The sequence below is a fragment of the Diabrotica virgifera genome, chromosome 2 (genome assembly GCF_917563875.1).
Source record: "Diabrotica virgifera virgifera chromosome 2, PGI_DIABVI_V3a".
NCBI classification, from domain to species: Eukaryota; Metazoa; Arthropoda; class Insecta; order Coleoptera; family Chrysomelidae; genus Diabrotica; species Diabrotica virgifera.
The window spans coordinates 239,411,909-239,436,880 of NC_065444.1; the positions used below are offsets into that span (position 1 = coordinate 239,411,909).

Genomic DNA, 24,972 nt, shown 5'->3' on the forward strand with positions numbered 1-24,972 from the left:
TTTTTTATCTTTGATACATGTTTTAAATTATGTTCCGTTGTGATTTATACCATTTTTTTCGAATTTAAAATTTTATGCAAGTTCCCTATTAAACTTCTTCATATGCCTTGCTCGATTATCGAGTGTTGGCTATAGTAATGTTGTTGACGACAGGACGGCAGCTCGTAAAAGGAATGTAGATCTGTTAAACCATCCTCTCTGGTTTTTAAACCATGACATTCTTGTATTATTAAGTGGAATATATTATATCTCTCTGGGTGTCGCATAACATGGCCAAAATATTTAAGGTACATTCCATGTCAAATCATTCAGGCAAAAACTTTTGGTTTTCCGATTTTTCTGAAACTTGGTAGCTTCTGCGTGACTTAAAATAAGATATTTAAGGCCAAAAAGTCTTCTTCTTTTTTTCTCAAAATGTTATTTTATGCGATTTTACAGTGATTTGGTGTTTATTTAAACAAATTTGCATTTTCTATCGAAAAGTATCAATGGAAAAAATAATATATTTTAATAGAAGGAACTCAAAATGTCATTATATGGCATCATAACAAGTTATTTTGATTCAAAAAAAGTTTTTGATCAAAATGTGTAGTGTAGAAAACTTAAAATACCGTTTTTTCTCCGTTTTAAAATACATTTTTCTTCATTCCCAAAATACATCATAATCGATTTGGCTGAAAATTTGTCCACAGACAGCCAAGATATAGGACTTTAAGTGGTTAGAAGGATTTGAATTATATTACAATACAAAAAAAGTTACATGCAATAATATCAGACTCAAAAGTATACTGCCCTACTAAGAGAGAACCCCGTATCTCCACGATATCGAGTTTTGAGAAAAACGCGATTAAAGATTTTTATTTAATCCGTTGTGCTTTTGGTACAATAATAATATAAAATTATTTAGGGTAGAGTGTGTAGCGTCATAGTTAACTTTTTTCAAAAAAAAAATTGCAAAATTATAATATGGACATTAGTTTGCGACATACGGTCTAAGAACGCAAAGAATTATGTCAAGTTTACTTAGCTAAAACCACGTATAATCCAAATTTGTCTTAAGCTTGGTTTTAACAATGTAATTATTATAAAATTTATATAACTGCCTCGAGAGGCAACGCATTCAAATATTTTAGTAATCTATGAAGATTTGTTGAATAAAACATAAGTATTTACGAAAAATTTACATTAGTATTTAAAAATACAAAATGAAAATTATTTTTAATCGGAAGTTAGTAATTCGTCCCAAAATTGATGGCGGTTCTCCGGTATAATTTCACCTAAGTTTTTTATTATTTGGTCCTTTCTACTCCTAGGAATCCCAGGTGTCGTCACAGGTGTGGGGTCCTTTATCCCAGATTTTAACTCTGCTCTGCAAAAAGTCAACCTCTGTTCTTTAGAAAAAACCTCGCATATCGTTTTATCCTACGTTAAAAACCCGTATCTGCTGAGCATATACCAGGATTTTACTATGAAGCGTTAATTGCCAGGTTTATACTAAGCATAATAGTCATTTTTGGCGTTTACGAGGAAACTATTTTATTTCATAAAATATTTAGAAATGTAAAATACGGGTTTTTTTCTATGTGAATATGTTATATACAGTCGGAAAAATGAAAGAATACCCATGAACGAACATATAAAACACGCTGTATTTTCCTGTCATCGTGTCATACAAAAAATTGCCCAGCGCAAGTACATGTAATAATAATTATTACATGTACTTGCGCTGGCCAATTTTTTGTATGACACGATGACAGGAAAATACAGCGTGTTTTATATGTTCGTCCATGGGTATTCTTTCATTTTTCCGACTGTAAATCATAATTATTCATATGGTGCAAAAATCTCAATTTTTAAAATTTTGGAGATACGGCGGTGTTTATTAGCAGGGCAGTATATTAGTCCAGGCGGGATAGCATTTGGCCTTGCATGCCGAGCTGTCCAAAATTTTATTTTTCTAATCTTTAGGGGGGTCAGTACAAGCCTAAATTTAAAATCGCGAATGAATTCCTCCGTTACGTTAGCCGCCATCTTGATTTTAAAGGAGAACCGTTTTTGCTCAATATCTCCGCCACCTTTAACTCTTCGACAAAAATGGTAGGAACTGAAATTGTTCCAAATGAATCGTATTTACAATTATTACAATTTCTTTTTAACAATTTTTGTCGTGAGGTCGATATTTTCCGAGTTAATTGTACTAGCAGTAGACACTTATATTTTTGACTATGATATTGCATGTAGTAATTTTTTTAGTATTGTATTATAATTCAAATCCTTCTAACCACTTAAAGTCCTATGTTTTGGCTATCTGTGGGCAAATTTTCAGCAAAATCGATTATGATGTATTTTGGGAATGGAGGAAAATGTAAAAAGGGTATTTTAACGTTTTCTACACTATAAAATTTGATCAAAAACTTATTTTGAATCAAAATAACTTGTTATAATGCCATATAATGACATTTTTGAGTTCCTTCTATTAAAATAGTATTGATACTTTACGATAGAAAATGCAAATTTGTTTAAATCAATTCCAAATCACTGTAAAATCGCTTAAAATAACATTTTGAGAAAAAAGAGAAGAAAAGGACAATTCGATCTTAAATGTTTTATTTCTACATGCCGCAGATGCTATATACCAATTTTCAGACAAATAGGAGATCCAAAGTTTTTTTGATCCAAAATTGAGTGATTTGAAATGGAATCACCCTTAAGTTTTCGATTTTTAACTGTTCTGACGACTTTCGTAACTTTTCCATCCGATTCAAAACAACTTTGTTACGTTACTAACTCTATCCACCCAATTTATTTGTAGGATTCTCCGATACACCCAGATTTCAAAGGCTTTCAGTTTCTTGGGAGGTGTGTTCGTTAAAGTCCAACCTTCGACTCTTCACTTCAACCACTCAGTGGCATTAGAAGTGTTACACCCAGAAGTAATACTTTCTTGAACTTGTGTGGTACGCCGCGGTTGACCGGTTGGTCTTCTTAGTGTTCTTCTACCTTCGTTTGTCCACACACGCATGCCCGTCATTGTCGTAAAATTAACACGACAGCCAATTTCGCTATACGACAACTTCTTACACTGAATACAAAAGTTCAAGAAATTATTCCTTCTGGGTGTTACACTGCGTAACACGTAATGTCAATGAGTATACTTTGGTATATGATCACAAAAATTGTTAAAACGTTGCTTAAAGCATTAGTTTTTGTATTTTTAGATCAGTTGTCATAGATAGAATTTAAAATAAAATATATTTCAGAATTTAATCAAGCGAAAAATGAGCGAATTTCAAAAGACCGAACGGGAGATAGAAGAGAAATTAGACGAAGCTGAAAGGCGGAAGGAAGGCAGCGCTAGCAGATCACCAAGTCCGGAATCCAACGATAATGATTCACAGGTAGACGCTCGAAGTCAAGGTCAGTATTTTAAAACTCCATCCAGTTGTGTCTTAGAATGCTCGTACACCAAGGCGATATCCAATATGCAATATACAACATCCAACATACGATAAATTTTGCATATTTCATAATAAATAGCGTACATCTGTTAACCCTTTCAGCTCCGCTGTAATATTTCCAGCCTCGGCTCCTGTGGCGGCAGAAATAATTTCCTTTGAATACTTACGTGCCTGGACGCGCTTACGCGTCAACAGCACTGGTCAATAGTAATTTTTGGTCGCGCGTACGCGTCACCGGGCTGAAAGGGTTTTGAAAACGCAACATGAGATAATGTCGCAACATGAGCGTACCAATTCTGGAACATCAGTATTTGTAACGTCTTCTAGTGAAGATGTAATTGTAACATGGCAATTCCTAAGGAGACGTCAGAAAAAAAAGAGAAAAATTGGGCGATATGGGATTCACCTGCTACTTGAATTTAACATATTCAGTAATATTCTGTAACTTTTAACAAATCTAATAGAAATGCCCAAGTCGAATAGTAATTACCCGAAATCGTAATGTTGGATATCTATCTCGTCGTTTTCATGTTTGGATTGGAATTCCGTAACTCACATCGTAATCAGTGTAAATCGAAAACGCCAACTTCTATTTGACGCGCTCAGGAGGAGGTGACAACACCGCACTGCAAAGTGTAATAAGTGTTGTGTGCGAAGAATTTATCAAAAAATGAAGAAAGTTTGATTGTTTTGGATAGTTTTGGTTAAGTTTGGCAAATTCAACACAACAAGAATAAAAAATGACAAGTGGAACACCGATTAGGAACACGAACACCAAAGAAAAAACATCTGCTGACCATTTAAATTACATAGTAGACTCTCTGAAGATAAAATATTATTACACGGTAAAAGTAAATTTTTTCCCTAAGAAAAATTTTGGTTTTTCGTTTGAAACACACTAGATACGTTCAAATCTACACATTCTACCAGTAAATTATTTAGAGTAGCAATTCTTAAAATGTTTAAGGATTTCTATTAACCTTGATGTTGTATAATTATTGGTATATAAAATTATATATGCAGTTATCTAAATAAGTAACAACACAGGCTAAAATCGCTAATTAATTTAACAAATCAACGTCAAAACAACAATAATAATGCCAATACGCAAGCATCAAGACCAATTACGATGTCGAAATGTGAACTCGATAGGCTTGTCTAGTCGAAATCAATTGAAGACCTATTTACAAAAACAACATAACTGTATTTTTAAGATTTCTTAATTTGTTAGTGTAAAAACCTAATTTCTATGAAAGAATTTGAAAATTTTAATGATATTATTTATAAATATTATAGATATAATATCTATAAATAATATCATTAAAATTTTCAATTCTTTCATAGAAATTGTATTTTTGCACTAAAAAATTACAGAAATCTTAAAAATACAGTTATGTTGTTTTTGTAAATAGGTATTCAATTTCTACCCAACGTTCCAATAGTAGAGGTCGACATGAGTTACAGAATGCCAATTCCTACAAATTCCGACCCGACTTGCTGATCTCTATCGGCACACGCTACTGTCATTTTCTAAGAAATATCTCAAGAATCGGAAATATATTGCGGTAAGATATGCACGGAATGTGGCATATGATTTTGGTTGGACGATCTTTATCTCCGTTGTTTCAGTGAACGACAGTTCTAGGAAACTTACAGAGTATTTCAAACATGCGATGCAATGTAATCTTTGCGTCAAGATATAAGAAATCTGGCCTGGCGCTGGTGGGATGTCCCTACCGATTTAGTATCATAATTCGCGATTGAAACGGAATATAGAGGGCAGGTCGAATGCAAGAAAATGGCCGATATAAATGGTATAAACAAACATTAAATTGAGGAATAGAACAATACAAATTTACTAAAAATTTCTTAATAGTGACCAAATTCCATTCAAATCAACAATTTTCTGGTTTGTTTATACCACTTATAGTAGTTTAAATTTATTCCACCAGAGGTCGGCTACTTTGTTTTTCATCGCGAATAACAAACAACAAACACTCCAGGAGCGGATTCGCTAAAATTAAGGGGAAAGGAACAAATGCAAAATTTTGACGCCTGTCAAAATTTTCAATGTGTTTTAAATGTAATCATTTTTTTCGAATCCTGAGAAAACTAATATGTAAGTATTTTTGAAAAATTTAAACGCAGAATGAAAAATTACTTTATTACCGAGGGCCGAAAGTCCCTTGGAATGAATTAAAAGTTTCTTTTGAATGAGATATTTGAAATTAAAAATCACACTAAATTTTCTCTTAGTTTTTCACCCCTGTAACTAATTAAAATAAACATTTTAGAAGTTTTCAGGGACTTTCGGCCCTCGGTAATAACGTAACGGCTTAAAGCCGAAAGTTCGTACCCATCCCCTTAACAAAAAAAATTCAAGTCTTCAAGTAGATATAATATTTCAATGGAGTTAGAATAATAAATATAAATTTAAATATCATATCATTATATTTATTACGTATTTATATTTATGTAGTTATAGGTATATTATTATGTACAATGAAATAAGAGAAATGAACAAATTAAAGAAATTAAGGAAATTAATGATAACAATAAAAGATTAAAAGAGTGGTAGCAAAAATCAGAATTAAAAAGATTATTTCATTCATAGGAGATTCTGACCAATAGAAAGCTACAGTAATCTGAATTAAATCGATAATTTTTGATAATCTCCCGTCGTTAAGTATATTACGTCAGATGCCCTTCGTTGCTACGAAAAAATACATTCAGTTATATTAATGACAATTAATGTTTTAAAAATTATAAAAGTGATGACTTTCAATCGTCAAATATTTATAAAAACTGTGTGTTTAATGGTACTAATTTGTACTTACATACATAAATTGCAATAAAATTTTGGTTTTGAACAGTTTTATTCATGAAATAATCGCAACAAATTGCACTCGAACTCTGAAATTAATATAGAATTTTTGCTCTCGTGACACTTTGACCAAATTTCACTCGCCTTCGGCTCGTGAAATTAAAACTGTTAAAGTGTCACTCGGGAAAAATTCAATAATTTCAGAGCTCTTGTGCAATTACTACTGATAACATAATAAAAAATAACATAGAAAATAATATAGAAAAATAAAATTTGAAGTTTAGACGGAAAAAAATAAATACAAATTACAACTCTATGTCACTATCGCTGTCATCTTCACTAGAATCGTTATCTAATGTTATAATTATTGGTTTAATATGTGAGGTTAATGTTCTGTAATGATCTTCCGTTTTTATAACATGTGAAACACAATTTTGCCACAGTGTTGGGGAAATCTTTTTATTTCTTCTACAATATGTGACACCGATTCACTACTAAATTTGGGACAGCAGTTGTTTCGCCGTAAACTTTCCTTAAGTTGGCTCCAGATTAATTCAATGGGGTTGAAGACACAGTAGTAAGGAGGTAATCGCAATACATTATGCCCATCACGTTTGGCTAATTCGTCTATAACAAATTGTTTCTCAAACACTTTTGTGTGAAGAACTTCCAACATTTCTTTTTTTATATATGTTTCTTCAAAGTACAAATCATTGTCATACAAAAAATCAGATATCTTTTTTTTTGTCGAACCTACACCGGGGATTCTTCTAATTTGTTCGCTGTGATACGTTGCGTTATCCATTACAATTACACTTTTTGGAGGCAAATTTGGCAACACCTTCTTTTCAAACCATTCCTTAAACAAGCTACTCGTCATATTTTCATGGTAGTCCAGCTTTGAATCTTTAATGTTTTTTGCCGATAGTAAAAAACTTTCCCCTCCAAGCCAGCCAAATTTTTAATACATTGTCTAGAAATTTTAATTTTAATAATTTATTTGCATTGATAGGTAACGAGTCAGTTCTGTAAATAGTACGGCCCTAGTAGCTGTTCCAAAACTATTGCCACCCGTCGCAAAGACAATTGAGGGAATAGTAACGTCAACTATTTATTATGATACTAAATCGGTAGGGACATCCCACCAGCGTCAGGTCAAATTTCTTATATCTTGACGAAAAGAATACAAGGATAGCTCCATGCAAACTAAATGTGAATTTTCTTAACAACGTTGCCGCTCTGCACGACAGCGGCCGTGAAAGGTAGTAGTAGCAGGTACTTGTAGAGGATTTTCGCTGTTAACTGCTGTGGAATACTAAAGGAGGATTTATTTATAATTCACAGAATGACAAACCCGCTTACAATATTACAATATTATATTGGGACCGTGCAAGTTCGGAAAAGCGACACCTGGTTTCATAGCTCGGCAACTTTTTTCGCACTTTTAATTATATTGGCCAATCATATTGGTCCTGGTTGCTGGATAATTGTCAAGGCCATAGCCCAAAAAAATTATAAGATGAAAAAGTAAGACTGAGGTTATGTTATTAAAAGGTAAACAATTGTATGTATCAAATAAAATTAATTATTAAAATGCAGTACTGCAAGCAAAATACAAGTAATAAATTTACTTTTATATAATAAAATTGCACACCATATATCAATATTGTGGAGTAACATACAATTGTTCTTCTTCAATGACAGTAGGTATGAAATATACGTCAATTTGACCATTTCAATTGACAATATGAATTATTTAAGAAAGTTGCAACATTTTGCCGCTATTCGAGCACGATCGTTTCTCGTATCCCCTCCAAGTACTTGCACACCGCTAATACAACCATACTGATTCTAACGCTTGAAACGGAGTGTAGGTAGTTTTAAATGCGTTAAAGAGAGGCATATTCTTCTTAAGGTGCCTATCCGTTCCGGAAGTTGGCGATCGGCATGGCTATCCTAACTTTGCTTGCTGCTATTCTGAATAGTCCGGTTGTCGATGTATTAAACCACTTTCTCAGGTTTTGAAGCCAAGGTATTCTTCTTCTCCCTGGTCCTCTCTTTCCAAATACCTTGCCTTGAAGAATGAGTTGCAAGAAGCCATATCTCTGTTCATTCCTCATAACATGGCCAAGATATTCTAATTTGAGCTCTTTGATTGTGTTAATAATCTCGCATTCCTTGGCTATTCTACGTAGAACCTCAACATTAGTCACACGATCCACCCACGAAATTCTCAAAATGCGCCTGTAACACCACATCTCGGAATGCCTCGAGTTTTCTCAAAGAAGCCTCGGAAGGTGTCCAGGCCTCTATTCCGTATAATAACGTAGAAAATACATAGCATCTAATGATAGAGATTTTGCTAGCAAGAGGTAAATCGTGGCTTCTGAAAAGAGACTTCATCATTATGAACGCTGATCTCGCTTTTCCTATGCATTGTTTTATTTCACTTGAGTGGTCCCACTGGCTGTTTATGTTGGTACCAAGGTATGTGTAGCTGTCGACCCTGTCAATTAGTTGTTGGAGAGACATATTAACCAGCGATATTTATTAGATATTGCGTGTTTCATGTTGCGTATTGGATAACGCCTTGGTGTACAAGTCCACTGGTATTTTAGTGAGACACAACTTTCGCGATTGTGTTTGTACTGTGAGCAGAGTTAAAAACAATTGGCAATTGACAAGTGATGTCGATAACTTAGTGAAAATTCGTTAGAGCAAGTAAACGAGGCTTTTATTTGATTTAGTGTATAGACTTATTGACTTTTGCCTTGAAGGTAAAGTAATATTAGTGATTCTTTACTAGTAGATCTTTCTCTATTGCAGTTTGTTGTTTTAATAGAAAATGAATTTAAATAAAGTTTTAACGTCCGAATAAAACAATACTTAGACGGTTTTTGAGTTGTTGCTTTGATTTTTTGCATAAACATAAACTTTTAAAATCATACAAAACATCGGACAATAATTGACCAATATTCCAGGAGAGATCTGTCAAAAAGCAGACCATAATGGACATTTTCCATAAGAGTCTACTTTTTTCTGGAATCACTTCAGGATGTACAATGGATGTACTTTGTACAGGATGTACTTTGTATCAATAATCAAAAGATATGCGCCATTCGAAAACCTTGCGGTTAATTTTTTCTTAAAACAAAATTTTGAAATTTTTTTGCATATTTGTAATGTTTTTTGCGGGCCCTGAATTCCAAAATTATTATGCAAAAACTATTAAACCGATCCTAACAAATTTAGCACACGTTTCGGTCGTACTATTATAGAGGTTTTCTAGACAAAATATGAAGGCTATAAGGCTATACACGACAGCCTCTTCCAAAGAATTGCAAGAAGTCATAAAATCCAGTAAAAGCAGCCTTCTGTGAAAAATAAACTGCAGGCGCATTTGGTTGGGTACTGATGGAACTATATTTTTCTCAATTCAAAGAATAACAAAAATTATATTTTAAAATGTAAATAGGTAAGTACGTTAAACTGGGTATAAACTTTATCTCATAAAAAGTCAAGTCTCAAATTTGGGATACAATAAAGATATAAAAATTTGAATCTTGAAAAACTTGAATTTGATCTGGATAATCCAGGTGTACCCATTGACAGTAGAAAGATTAATCTTAACACCTACAGTTAAAATATCTTGTCGTAACTGATCCTTGGGTTTCTGAAAGTGAATACAGATTTCCAAAGACATTAGAATCGTGACAATTACAGCTTATGTGGTTAAATAAATTCCCGTGGCTATCTTACAGAAAGAAAGATGAAAGTGCTTACTGCCGTGTGTGTGTGTGTGTGTGTGTGTGTGTGTGTGTGTGTGTGTGTGTGTGTGTGTGTGTGTGTGTGTGTGTGTGTGTGTGTGTGTGTGTGTGTGTGTGTGTGTGTGTGTGTGTGTGTGTGTGTGTGTGTGTGTGTGTGTGTGTGTGTGTGTGTGTGTGTGTGTGTGTGTGTGTGTGTGTGTGTGTGTGTGTGTGTGTGTGTGTGTGTGTGTGTGTGTGTGTGTGTGTGTGTGTGTGTGTGTGTGTGTGTGTGTGTGTGTGTGTGTGTGTGTGTGTGTGTGTGTGTGTGTGTGTGTGTGTGTGTGTGTGTGTGTGTGTGTGTGTGTGTGTGTGTGTGTGTGTGTGTGTGTGTGTGTGTGTGTGTGTGTGTGTGTGTGTGTGTGTGTGTGTGTGTGTGTGTGTGTGTGTGTGTGTGTGTGTGTGTGTGTGTGTGTGTGTGTGTGTGTGTGTGTGTGTGTGTGTGTGTGTGTGTGTGTGTGTGTGTGTGTGTGTGTGTGTGTGTGTGTGTGTGTGTGTGTGTGTGTGTGTGTGTGTGTGTGTGTGTGTGTGTGTGTGTGTGTGTGTGTGTGTGTGTGTGTGTGTGTGTGTGTGTGTGTGTGTGTGTGTGTGTGTGTGTGTGTGTGTGTGTGTGTGTGTGTGTGTGTGTGTGTGTGTGTGTGTGTGTGTGTGTGTGTGTGTGTGTGTGTGTGTGTGTGTGTGTGTGTGTGTGTGTGTGTGTGTGTGTGTGTGTGTGTGTGTGTGTGTGTGTGTGTGTGTGTGTGTGTGTGTGTGTGTGTGTGTGTGTGTGTGTGTGTGTGTGTGTGTGTGTGTGTGTGTGTGTGTGTGTGTGTGTGTGTGTGTGTGTGTGTGTGTGTGTGTGTGTGTGTGTGTGTGTGTGTGTGTGTGTGTGTGTGTGTGTGTGTGTGTGTGTGTGTGTGTGTGTGTGTGTGTGTGTGTGTGTGTGTGTGTGTGTGTGTGTGTGTGTGTGTGTGTGTGTGTGTGTGTGTGTGTGTGTGTGTGTGTGTGTGTGTGTGTGTGTGTGTGTGTGTGTGTGTGTGTGTGTGTGTGTGTGTGTGTGTGTGTGTGTGTGTGTGTGTGTGTGTGTGTGTGTGTGTGTGTGTGTGTGTGTGTGTGTGTGTGTGTGTGTGTGTGTGTGTGTGTGTGTGTTTTATTCGGATCTAAAGAGGGGGTCAAAGCAAAATCGCGTTACAAAACTTAGTTACTAAGCCCCTTAGACCTCAAGCGTGTGAAATATTAAGGAGCCATTCTGATAATAACTATCATAAAACGGCTCAATTAAAATGCAGCAACTTTAAAAAAGTGTAAAGACAAAAATATATAAACTTAAAGCACTTTATTGCTTTTCAAATTTATGTCCCACCAAGATCGATATACTTTTGCATACGTTCAAACCAATTGGTAAAACAGTTATTTCAGTCTTCAGTTAGCACCTGCAAAGTCGCTGTTTTAAATGCGTCGATGGTTTCTTCTGGCGACTGGAATCACTGCCCACGCATTGAATTCTTGATTTTTGGAAACGTGAAGAGGTCGTTGGGACTTAGGTCGGGGCTATACGGTGGATGGATATACAATTCGATGTTTAGAAGCTTTATCATCTTTTGGGCACTGTCCTGATGTAGGATGATGCGCCGTTGTGTGTTGCATTGTCGGAGTTTCGCCATAATTTTTGGTAAACAAACGGTTATATATACCAATCAGAAGTATCCGTTCTTCGATCTTCTAAAGCAATTGTTGCCACATGACCAGATTTTGACACAAAAGTTAGCTACTATTCTCTTTGACATACTTCGAAAACGGATCACTTTTGTTGGTTTCTTTTTTATCATGAAACACCCACACAGCGGATTGACATTTATTTTCCGATTCGTAGGAGCAAATCCAAAATTCATCGCCACTAGCAATTCCTACTATAAACGTTTTTGAGCTTCCTTTGTTGAACGGTTCCAATGTTTTTCGACACCAATTGACGCGATCCGCTTTTTGTTCTTTTATGAGCAAATGAGGGATCTAACTGGAAACCAACTTCGTAACACCCAGTTCTTCATGTAGGATCTTTTGGATCGAGGTCTTTGAAATGCCCAAAGATGCCTCTATCTCCCAGTATGTTACACGGTGGTCATCGTTAATTCGCTGACGAACCGCATCAATGTTTTGCTGTGTGACTGCTGTTTTGGGTGGACCTGGCTTGGATTCATCGCTGAGTGTGCTGCGTCACTCCCAAGTAGTTGACTGGTGTGATGCGTTATTCCCAAACATAGAAAGAAACCATTTCAGCGAGAGATTGCTGTTGAGATAATCCTCTCCGAAAATTGTAAAAAATTATTGCTCGAAAATATTCTCGGCACTGTATCTACAGTTGAATCTTTACCCGTGCGTCATCATTTAAAGTTTAAAGCATACGAAATAAGTCGATGATAAGTCTTTTTTTAACCAAGTTAATGGCACTGGCATAGCCAAAAGGCCAGTCATGTTTTCTTATAGTTTTATCAACCATTGCTTACTTACATTTACTCGTATATACGTGGTACATTGAGTAACAATAATTTGTATATAATACAATAATAGTGTGTTAGTAAATGCCTAAGGATTTTGTTTACGTATTTTTATTATTTTTTTATATATTTTTTTTTCTTTTTTTTTAAATTTTTTTATTTCTCTTCGTTTTATCAGGATTTATGTATATTTTTTTTATTTTGTTTTTTTTTTTATATTATTATTATTTTTTTATTTTTTAGTACATATTTTTTTGTTGTTGTTTGCTTCCTTTTTTATTTATTTTTTTTTAATTATTTTTTCGTTTTAGGCTTACAATATTTTTTTTTCTGTCGCAATACTGCTTACAAAGTAATGTTAGTAGATTTTACATACTGATATATAATAAGTATTATAAATACTATTATCCTCTAATGTCAATAGATTTGAAATATTTATTGGAAATTTCATGTTGTAAGATATTAAATTTTGATAAAGCTTTGTCAATTTCTAATTTTTTTAAAGGACATTCTAAAAGAATATGTTGTAAATCGGCAATTTCATCACACAGACATTTATTATTATCTAACAAACCTATTTTACATTTATACACTGGAAATAAGGCATGGTTACAGCGCATTCGACTTATAATCCGAATAAATGAATGATTATATATATTCTCAAACCATGGTTTGTCCCTTATTTTTGGTTGTATATTCTTAAAAAACTATCCCTTCTCTCCTAATTCATATTTTAGCTGCCAATTTTCCTTTAGTTCCTTTCGAAAAGTTGGAATAAAGTCAGGAGTATTCTTCCATTTTTCGCACCATTTTTTGCTAAACAATCCACTTCTTCATTTTCATCTATACCTGAATGGGCTTTGATCCATGAAATATAAATTTGTTTTACCCTACTTAATACATTGTGATACAATTCCAAAATATCAAACAGTATATAATTTAAATTAGGATTTAAACAAAGGTTTTTAAGTTTTTCTACGGAACTTTTAGAGTCTGTGAATATAACAAATTTATCATCTTCTTGTTCTAAACACAAACTAATTGCTAGTTTTATGGCAATAAGCTCTGCACTGAAAATTGACAACATTTCTGGTAGTTTGTATATTAACTTAATATTTTTAGAAGGGTAATAAACGGCACAACCAACTCCATGTTCCGATTTAGATCCATCAGTATAAATTTTTTCATACTCCTTCCACTTAACTGTACAATCCCGATAATATTCTTTTTGTATAATATCACTGTTTTGACACAAGTATCTAACATTAATATGAGTCTTTACTGGATATAGAAACATTTCATAGGAATAATTCCATAAAGGGATACCATTGGATTGATAAAGTTGTTCATATCTGTGTACATCGGTAATAAAACTTTCAACTCATAACGGTGTTTTTTTCTTCTACCAATATTTAGATGTAAAGTCGGAAATTGAAATTTACTAAACGCAACAGCAAGTGACAGTAAGTGACTTGCTGTTGCGTTTAGTAAATTTCAATTTCCGACTTATTATCTACTTATTTCGTATGATTTAAATGATGACGCACGCGTAAACATTCAGGGACTCAACTGTACACGACTTGTATCGCAATGAAACTCTGGTTTTATGTCGACCAAAGATTGAGGTTACATTTGTTTTGGAATGTTTTATTTGTGGCGTCCTCTAAGCGGCTATATGTAAAACTAAAAAGACAATCATCATATGGGCTCAAAAGCAAAGCTGTTAAATAAAAAATTAAGCACAAGGTTTACGACTGGTGCATATCGTGATTATTGAAACAAGGTACACCCTGAAGTTATTCCAGAAGATGGACAGAGATATACTTTTGATAATCTAAGCCAGGGGAGTTAAAATCAACTACGAATTATATTTCTGAAAGTTGTTGTAACTTAACGTTTTTTGAGAAACGACAAACTGCAAGGTCTGAGTAAAAAGCGACAGAATCATGCTCCTTCTGTTTTTCAGATCGCAGATATTCCCAACACGATATGAGAGACGCGTCCCCCGTGTATGAAAAACACAAATCAAAATCCAGTTCTTCATCTTCGCAAGAAGATAGCTCTTCTTCGGATGAATCGAAAAATTCCTACAAAAGATCAAAAAAGAGGTCGCCCACACCCGAAAGAAGACACTCACGAGTAGCTTCCTCTCGTTGGTCTAAGTCCCCTCCATCGAGGAGATCTACTAGACGGGACTCGAGTAGCCCGATCAGAAGAGATTCTAGAGGATCAAGGAAGCAATCGACGACGTCTTCTAAGCGATCGAGGTCTAGGTAAGGATTATGATAACAACTTATTTATCATTAGTTATATTTATTACGATGACACGCGCTTCACATGCAAAAACAGTATGATACAATTGGACCAAAAAGGCTTAACCCAGACATCCGAAGTAAAAGTTTCCCTCCAACATCAAATTGTTCTATTCGCTGTGAGCCTATGAGTAGAGGGGATTAAATAGTTTTCGCCAGCGCTGTTAGCGGCAGTTTTGTGCATTTAACTTAAACAATTTTACCAGAAGAGTACACGTTTCAAACCGCGAGAGAGCCGGCGAAACTCACAGCGAATAAAGACAAAGGTAACCTTTAAATTTCACATAAACTTCTTCTTTTTCTCAATGGCCTCTTGCGTAAGCAGTCATCAAGTAGCAGGATCTTATATATTAGATATTTTAATTATAATGAATAAAATGAAAAATCTATTAATACTGTGTAGTCGTTCTGTAATCAGTTCAAAGTAGTATTTCAGTTCATAATTTGTGTTTTTCTAGATAAATATCTATTTTTCTCGTTTTGTAATATTTTACATACACCAATTTTACCAGAAAAGTACCAAACCGCGAGAGAGAGACACCTGCGAAACTCGCAGCGAATCATCATCATCATTCTCTTTGCCTTATCCCTATGCGGGGTCGGCTTCCCTAATTGCATTTCTCCACACAATTCTATCTTGGGTCATATCAATGTTAATACCCTTTAACAAAAAGTCCTGCCTTATCGCCTCCCCCCAGGTCTTCTTTGGTCTTCCTCTCCTACTCCTTCCAGGAATCTGCACTTCAGCTATTCTTCGTATTGGGTGATTAACGTCTCGACGTTGAACATGACCAAACCATCTTAACCTATGCTCTCTCATTTTGGCATCAATTGGTGCCACACCTAGACTTCCCCTAATATACTCATTTCTAATTTTATCCTTCTTTGTCACTCCACTCATCCATCTAAGCATTCTCATTTCCGCCACATGCATTCGTTGTTCCTCTTTCTTTTTCACTGCCCAACATTCAGTTCCGTACATCATAGCCGGTCTTATGGCTGTTTTATAGAATTTTCCCTTCAGCTTCATTGGAATTTTTCTGTCACACAACACACCACTCGCTTCTTTCCACTTCATCCATCCAGCCCTAATTCTACTGCATGCATCTCCATCTATTTCTCCATTACTCTGTAATACCGATCCTAGGTACTTAAAACTATTGCTTTTCACAATCATTTCACCATCCAAAGATACAATTTTATTTGTAGTAGCTCCATCTTTAAATGAACATTCCAAATACTCTGTTTTTGTCCTACTAAGTTTTAAACCTTTTTCCTCCAGAGCTTGTCTCCACTGTTCCAGTTTTTGTTCTAAGTCTCTTTCACTATTTCCTACTAACACGACATCATCAGCATACATTAAGCACCATGGAATGTTACCCTGTAGTTTCGCTGTTATCTGGTCCATAACTAATGAGAATAAATACGGACTAAGCACAGAGCCTTGGTGCAATCCTACTTTCACATGAAATTTATCAGTCTCTCCCACACCTGTCCTAACACTAGTTGTTGCTTCCTCATACATAACCTCACAATCTTTACATATTCACCAGGGACTCCTTTCTTATTGAGTGCCCACCACAGAATCTCTCGAGGAACTCTATCATATGCTTTCTCAAGATCAATGAATACCATATGAGCGTTTGTTTCTTTACTCCTGTATTTTTCCATCAACTGCCTTATAATGAAAATTGCATCTGTTGTTGATCTACCCTGCATAAAGCCAAATTGATTCTCGGATATTTCGGTCTCTTCACGTATCCGTCTGTCAATTACTCTTTCCCATATTTTCATGGCGTGGCTAAGCAGTTTTATAGCCCTGTAGTTTGTACATTGTTGTATATCTCCCTTGTTTTTGTAAACAGGTACCAGTATACTGCTTCTCCATTCGTCTGGCATTTGTCCGACTTCCATAATTCTATTAAATAGACCTGCTAGCCACCTTGTTCCTGTCTCTCCCAATGCTCTCCATACTTCCCCAGGAATATCATCTGGTCCTACCGCTTTTCCTTTCTTTATTTTTTGAAGCGCTTGAGCCACTTCCTCGTTGGTTATTTTGGTGACCATTGCTGTTACTGTCTCCGTTGACTCTACAGGCTGTCTGTCAAATTCTTCATTTAATAAGCTGTCGAAGTACTTTCTCCATCTCTTTTTGACATCCCTTTCGTGAACTAGTATTTTATTATTTTCATCTCGGATACATCTAATCTGATTAAAATCTTTTGTTTTCTTTGCTCTCTGTTTGGCGATTTTATATATCTTCGTTTCGCCTTCCCTGGTATCAAGTTGATCGTATAGGTTTGAATACGCTTCTGCTTTGGCTTTTGCTACTGCTACTTTCGCTTCCTTTTTGGCGACCATATACTTTTGAAGAACTGTGTCGGATCTGGTTTCTTGCCACTTTTTATATAATTTTCTCTTCTCTTTTATTTTTCCTTGTACTTCGTTTGACCACCACCAAGTCTCTTTATCCTCAAACTTTTTTCCAGACGTTTTCCCAAGTATTTCAATAGCAGTCTCTCTAATACTACTGGCCATTTTTCTCCAAATTGTATTAGGGCTTCCTTTCATGTTCCAACATATTTTTTCTACTATTCTTCTCCTGAATAGACCTTCTTTCTCATCTTTCAGCAGCCACCACTTGATTTTTTGTGGTCCTCTCCGATATTTTTGTTTAGTTTCGCTTTTTACTTCGATGTCCAGAACAAGCAGCTTATGTTGTTGGCTTACTGTCTCACTAACTATTACCTTGCAGTCCTTGCATTCACGTATGTCTTCTTTCCTTATCATGAAGTAGTCTATTTGGGATTGATGTTGTCCACTTTTGTAGGTAATAAGTTGAGTTTCTCTCTTTTTAAAGAATGTGTTAACAATCGCCATATCCAATGCTGTAGCTAATTCTAGCATGTCATCTCCAGCTTCATTTCTAGTTCCAAAGCCTAATCCCCCATGTATTGTTTCATATCCTATCTTGGCTTGGCCCACATGTGCATTGAAATCACCTCCTATTATAACTTTCTCCTCTGCTGGAATATCACTCAGTACGTCTCCTAATTGGTCGTAGAAAGCTCTTCTTTCATTCTCACCCAGACCTGTTTGAGGAGCATACACACACACAACATTCAATACCTCTTTATCAATTACAAATTTCACTGACATCATTCTATCACTCGTTCTTACAACTTCTACTACGTTATCTTTCATTTCACTATCAGCAATTATACCAACTCCATTTCTAGTGTTACTACTCCCTACATACCACAATTTATATCCATCACCTAGTTCTTTCGCCCTTTGTCCATTCCACCTAGTTTCTTGAATACAAGCAATTTGAACTCTTCTTCGTTTGAGCGCATCCACTAACTCCAGACTCTTACCTGTAAGACTACCAAGATTCCAAGACCCTATCCTGATTTTTCTAACCTGCAATGGTGTTCCCCCTGAGATAGTCCTCACCCGGAGATCCGAATGGAGGCTCATTTTACTTCCGGAACATTTTACCTCAGGAGATGCCATCATTTCAGTATAAGTTTTTATTGCGTTTGGAGAAAGGTCTTTTCATTATTATGGCCTGAAAAGATTTTGTTTGGATATTTGATGCCTGAATGCCTTTTCTATCAGCACCATACCCTGCCCTGCACGTTTAGCCAATACACCACCAATGCAACCAAAGTGCAGTATTACCCCACACCCGCCTGCATTTTTCTGTATAGGCCAGGATCCCTACTGTAAGGAGTGCCCTATAAGCCAATGTATTGTTGCCCGTATCCCGCCGCTAGGAGGCACGTACTTTGGTTATTTCGGGATACAATATGGTCCGCAGCAATTTCGGGATACAATATGGTCCGCAAAACTCGCAGCGAATATGGTCCATATATTGTTCAGTAAAAAGTTACACCATTTTGAGCGTCGGGTTGGGGGGGGGGGGGTCGGTAAATTAGTAGTTTTTACGACATTTATTAGACGTTTATCGTCAATATTTCCAAAACTACGCGGTTTAGCGTGAACAATGTTCTATACATTAAATTTGAAACAAAAAAGGTTTGGTGCATAATCCTTCTAAAACGAACTGTTCCAAAGTTACGGAGGGTGTACATGTAGACATTATTGTAATTTTTTGATTTTTCAGTAAAATAAAGCTGAACAGAAATAACTAATGGATAATATTGTGCAATCATATTGTTGTTCAATAGAGGATAAGATGCCCAACAGACAGTTATCATGTTGTATTTAGAACGCCTACGCAGATTTCGTTCTACCATTGAAGTATAAGTTGAAGACTCAATCCATGTAAATATAAACCAAAGTGAATTTTGCATAGCTAACGCTAACAAGAAAATGGACCTTATTTCACTTCTTGCAGTGCACTGGCAAAGATGTGGTTGCACATGTGGTTTTAACCGCTATTGATGAAGCTAAGAAAGCCGTTGAATCTTGTGTTATTGGTGATGACACGGACAGTTGTCCACGCGCCATCAGAGAAGAAATTGAAAATGGTGATACCAAAGAAAGGCAATCAGCAGTAATCTCTTACATTCAGCGATGCATTGGGAATATAAAGGATGTACTCCTTGCAATATACACCGAGATGCAAAATACGCGAGGATGTGACACGGTATAAGCTATCTACAAGAATGGGAAAATTATACCGTATAAGACAGTGCAAGTCAACGACGGACTTCGTAGAAAACTTCTAGTCTTCAACGACCCCAAAACTGACCCCAGTGCAGTATCTGACGCCGGAAAGATCTAGGAACATGGAAGATCTAGATTGTTTTCGCTACCAGTTTTACTTGAAGGCTATTATTGCAAAGCAGCCTATACATTCTTTGCTCAAATTAGCTGCACTATACCCCACTTCAGAAGCTCCCAGCCAGCATTCGTTCAGAACCTACCACCAGGTACAACAGTGACTGAATGAGAAGAAAAAATCGCTCGAGTGGAGTTGGAAGAACATTAACTAACAACTGATATCCATCATAACAGTACATGCTACATCTCCCGAGGAATTACTTTCCCTCATAGTGTGTACTTGCAAAGACGAATGCATCCGTAACTGTGGGTGTAGAAAGAGTGGTCTAAACTGCTCTAGCATAATATGCAGCAATTGCTCAGGCCTAGGATGTGATAATGAGGACACAACCATCACATACGAAGATGTAGAAGAGGACGATGTTATATTTAAAGAGGACTGAAACTGATGAATAAGTTTACTTGAAACTCATTGCATTATAATCATCATTAATATGCAAGAAATATTGGGGGTATTTAAAATTATTTTGTTGGAATTGTTGGAAAGATATTCATGCGATATTGTCCATAGAAAGTTCTGAGTGGATTTCTCCGTACCACAGGTTTAAATGGCCTAGGTCTGTGGAAGCCTTTTTTCCCTTAATAGCGCTCTTTGAGAAGGTGGTGAGATTGATATTCCTTCAATGGCTTATCACTAACATACCACCGGCCACTGAAATAGTAAATTACATTTACAAAACACAATCCTGTTAAAGAAAATTGGTTTCATCGGTAATCATATTATAATTTGAACATAAAATTAAAAAATATGGAAAATCTCAACTTTTACACCCTCTGCACAGAATAACTAACCATACAGAAGCGAAACTAAGGCCGAAAACAGTAACATAAATTTCATGCTCTTGCGTCACGTAACTGGTGCAACCTCACTTTTGCGACTGACAGTGACAGTTGTTTATAGTTAAATTTTATATTTATATGCTTTATTTTATATTTTATTTATTTTTCTAGTTAAATTTTATATTTCATATTTAATTAATAACTATTTGTGAAAAATATTACATCATTTGGAATGGTCTATTCCTTAGAACATCAAGTTCTATTCTGTAACTGCTGCACGAGGTCAAATATTTCGGTCACAACAAAATCAATGGAAACGACAATCAGATTCGCTTCTGGGTGGTTAGTTATTCTGTGCCCTCTGTAACTCCGGAACCTTTGATTTTACAATAATTATGTATAGGGTCTTTCTTGTTTTGAATTTGACTTACGCTTCGCGTCAAAAAAACTCGTACAACTCTTATAACCGAAAATCGCGTTTTTCAAGTTGTGTAAGTTGATCTTGTCAAATGTGTCATTCTAATTTCTAGGGTAACGTTGCCAGTCATCTCAATTAAGTACCCATATATTGATTCGTGTTTTATTATAATTTATGAAATTATTTCAATTCAAAAATAATGATAGTTAATAAATCTAGACATAATTTTAAATTATTATGTTTAAATTAAAATCGAGAACCGTGATTGGTTTCTCGTAAATTGTACTGTAAATACAAAACTCTATTGAATTGTGGGATACTAAAATAAACACACGGGAAAAATAAAAAATTTATTTGAAATTAATAAAATATGAATAACTTTTACAGTGAACAAGTGTGGAATTTAAATATATGTATTACAATTCGAAACTGCTGAAATATTAATATTTTGTCATAGCTCCGTTATTATTAATCACTTCTTGTAATCTTCTGGGCACTGAGAAGTAAATTTAGTTATAAATTTTCATCTCCGTCCAAGCTTTCCCAGGTTTCTTCAATGATGGTCAATTGGTAGTGATAAAAATAATACCTATCTAAAACCTTTATACATTTTTAAACGTGATTTTTTGTATTTAATAGATTTAGAGCAATTCCGTTATCTGCTATGGCAACAACGAAGTGATTCACGAACTATTGTATCCAGTCTGAACACAGGTTTACATTGGGAAAAAAAGTGTACCAGTTTTTTATGACGGGAAGTGCACAATATGTTTGTATAGAACCTTCTTGACGCTAAACCGCATAATTTTCGAAATATTTGCGAAAAACGTAAAAAACTCCTAATTTACCGACTTCTCCCCCTACTCCTACCCAAACCCGACGCTCGAAATAGTATAACTTTTATTTGTTAGAGATACCAAAATTCTCAAAAAACAAAAAAGTCAGCATTGCTTTTCTGAAAATCTTGTATTTTTTATGTTTCTGTAAGACAAAAATTGATTAAGATTTGGTGTTTCTAAATTTACATACACTCGTGATCAGTGACTCGTTCAATACCTTTTAACCACAACCCTTTCAAAAATAAGGACTTTGAACCGATGAAACTTACAGATCATATAAACAATACATACACGAGTAAAAAAACTTGTGAAGTGGTAACGATTCAGTTCATTTGAGATCCTAATTAGGAGGTGATTTTCTTGATTTTTTTTATCAAAAAAAAAAGGACTAACTTTATTTTGAGCATAACTTGTTTACTTTTGATGCTAGAAATTTTTTTTATAAAGCAAAAAATGAAGCTTTTTTAAACAGTTTAAATAAATTGTAATACGTTTTCCCCAAAAAGGGCTTTATTTTTTGGTTATTTCACGTTAAAGTATCCCATTTGGAATTTGAAGAATATGAACCTATTTTTCATTAGCTATAACTCTGCTTCTACTAGGTATAGAGACCTAATATATACGCCATTTTTTTCAATTTTTTATAGGCTATATTTTTACTAAGAATGTTTTTTCGACAAAATACTTTCTTTTTGAGTTATTTTCGAAAAAACGTCTAAAAGCGTGGTTATTTTCTTGAAAAATGAACATATATTCACTCGCAAATAACTCGAAAAGTATTGACTTAATGAAAAACTATAGAACAAAAGAGACTTAAAATTTGCCAATTGATCCATTTCCGGACTTACTTTGTACGTATATTTTTCACCCCCGAGAAGGGGTGAAACCCACCCCCAGGACAAAAGTACACATCGGCACAATATCACTTTTTTTCTATGACTTGTTAGCTATGTGTATGCCAAATTTCATGTCAATCCAAGCGGTTCTTTAAAATTTAGAGGTTTTGCAATATTTTACCGTTAAAGAAAGTACTACTTGAGAAGGTAGTGAGGTTGACGTTCCTTCAAGGGCTTAAGTATCACTAGCATACAACCGACCACTGAAATAGCAAATTACATTTATAAAACACAATCCTGTTAAAGAAAATTAGTTTCCTCAATAATAATTTTATAATTTGAGCATAAGATATTTATCAAAATTTTGGAAAACCTCAACTTTTACACCCTCCGTAACTCCGGAACCTTTGATTTTAGAACAATTATGCATAGGGCCTTTCTTGTTTTAAATTTGACGTACAATATTTTTGTATAGAACCTTCTTCACGCTAAACCGCATAATTTTCGAAATATTTGCGAAAAACGTAAAAACTACTTTACCCACTTCTCCCTCAACTCCTACCCAAACCCGACGCTCGAAATAGTATAACTTTTTACTGGACTATATGTGGACCATATAGCACAATTTTGTGTTGGAGGATAACTTTTACTTTGGATGTCACGGTTTGAGCCTAATTATACCATACTATGAATTGAAAAAAACTATTTTCACTTTTTAGATCATATTCCAGATCGCGCAGGTCTAGATCGTCTTCGTACAGACGATCAAAAAGATCGAGATCGCGAGACAAATCGAGAAGATCGAGAAGTTCGACTAGAAGCCGATATTCAAAAAGATCACCTTCTAGTTCGAGATCAGATAGAAAGAGGAGGAGGCGCTCAAGGTCAGATAGTAGCAGTAGGGGTAAGCGATCTCACAGACATTGATCGACAATCGAATCCCAAAAGGTTGTATATTTTTACCAATTCTTAAGGTTCTTTTTAAGATGAAAAATATGCAAAGAGTAGTTGTTTCATGGCTAATGTATCTAATTGACAAACCGATCCAAACAATGCCTTCCTCTTCTTTTAATATTACTAAGTCCTGTTTGACCAAATGTAAGAAAGAAGAATGGATGACGGAGGAAATTCTAGAGTTGATGAATGAAAGAAGAACAAGCTGAAAATACGAGCGTTATCATAACGAAAACTTTGTTTATTTACGTATTTTAATTCATAATATGGAAAATTGCTATTATGAAAAGTTGCTTAGAATTAATAATTATGTTTTAATGTGCAATTATATCATTCTAATTTAAATGTTATGAACTATAAAGGCACTTTACTCTTGATCGAAATTCATATTTTTTATATACCTCGTATAAAATTAATAAAATTTTATATATGATGGTTGCATCATAAATCTTAGAGCATGAAGAGCTTTTTATGAAGAATAACTTTTCTTCGTCAAATTAAAAATAAAAGAGTTATAAACGAAAATGTTGTTGGTATCCATAATTTGAGAAAAATCTTCAAATATTTTTTTCCATTAGAAGGATGTAATTGCACATATCAGACCATAATTTTTTATTCCAAACAATATTATTTCATATAGTCGATTCGCTAAACTCAGACATAACTGGCTAGTGATTTTAGTCAATAATTTTGCCAATTTGGCAAAAAAAATAATGACTAAATTGTTAATAAGTACTAAATAATTAGTTATCTTGCCAATTTTGGCAAAATTGTCAAAAAACAAAAAATTACCTACTAAAATCACTAGCCAGTTGTGTCGAGTTTAGCGAACCGACTATAATAACAATTTTCATTTCATAACGAATGGAACAGTCCATTTATCATTAAAGGGGAGGCCGTATACTCGTATAAACCTTTTTAAAGCTGTTAATAAATTATTGCTTTTAAAATATACTCAAATTGTATTTTTGAACATCTTATTTATTTTATATAATAATTAAATTCACTATCAAATGTCATTGATATTTTATTAATACTTAATTTAAAATTTAGTTTGACATTCACGAAGTGTCAAACTCAAATGTAAATAACCTATGCTTTGCTTAACAAATCGAGATCAAAAACTATCCTACTTACTATCAACGATTTCAACTGAGGTGTAGTGTGTCGGCAGAAAATAAATGGATTGTGACGTCACATTTTAGGCTTTGAGGTCGATTATCTCGAAGACGGTTAGAGATATCGAAATGCCGTTTTCAGATTTGGATTCAGAAGAAAAAACTACTTATGAATCCATCGATAAATCTGATCTGAGTATTACAGGAGCGGCAACGCAATAACACACACACACTTTTGCGAATTTATAAACGAAAAGTTTTCGTTGAAAAACAAAACCATCAATAAGACCCGATATAAACAGCTTCAAAACCAAATAAGAAGAAAAATTAGGGAAGCTAAAGAA

The 24,972-nt window shown here is 34.8% G+C and overlaps 1 protein-coding gene across 1 annotated transcript in view; it reads left to right on the plus strand.

The window, feature by feature from the left end:
• LOC114328526 (arginine/serine-rich protein PNISR) overlaps positions 1 to 24,972 on the plus strand; it is a 64,003-nt gene that overhangs the window by 32,080 nt on the left and 6,951 nt on the right. The window contains exons 8-10 of the mRNA XM_028277393.2: positions 3,261 to 3,417; positions 14,526 to 14,832; positions 23,276 to 23,504. Coding sequence (XP_028133194.1) covers positions 3,261 to 3,417; positions 14,526 to 14,832; positions 23,276 to 23,483 — 672 coding nt within the window. The 3' untranslated portion in view covers positions 23,484 to 23,504. The remainder of the gene's footprint in view (positions 1 to 3,260; positions 3,418 to 14,525; positions 14,833 to 23,275; positions 23,505 to 24,972) is intronic.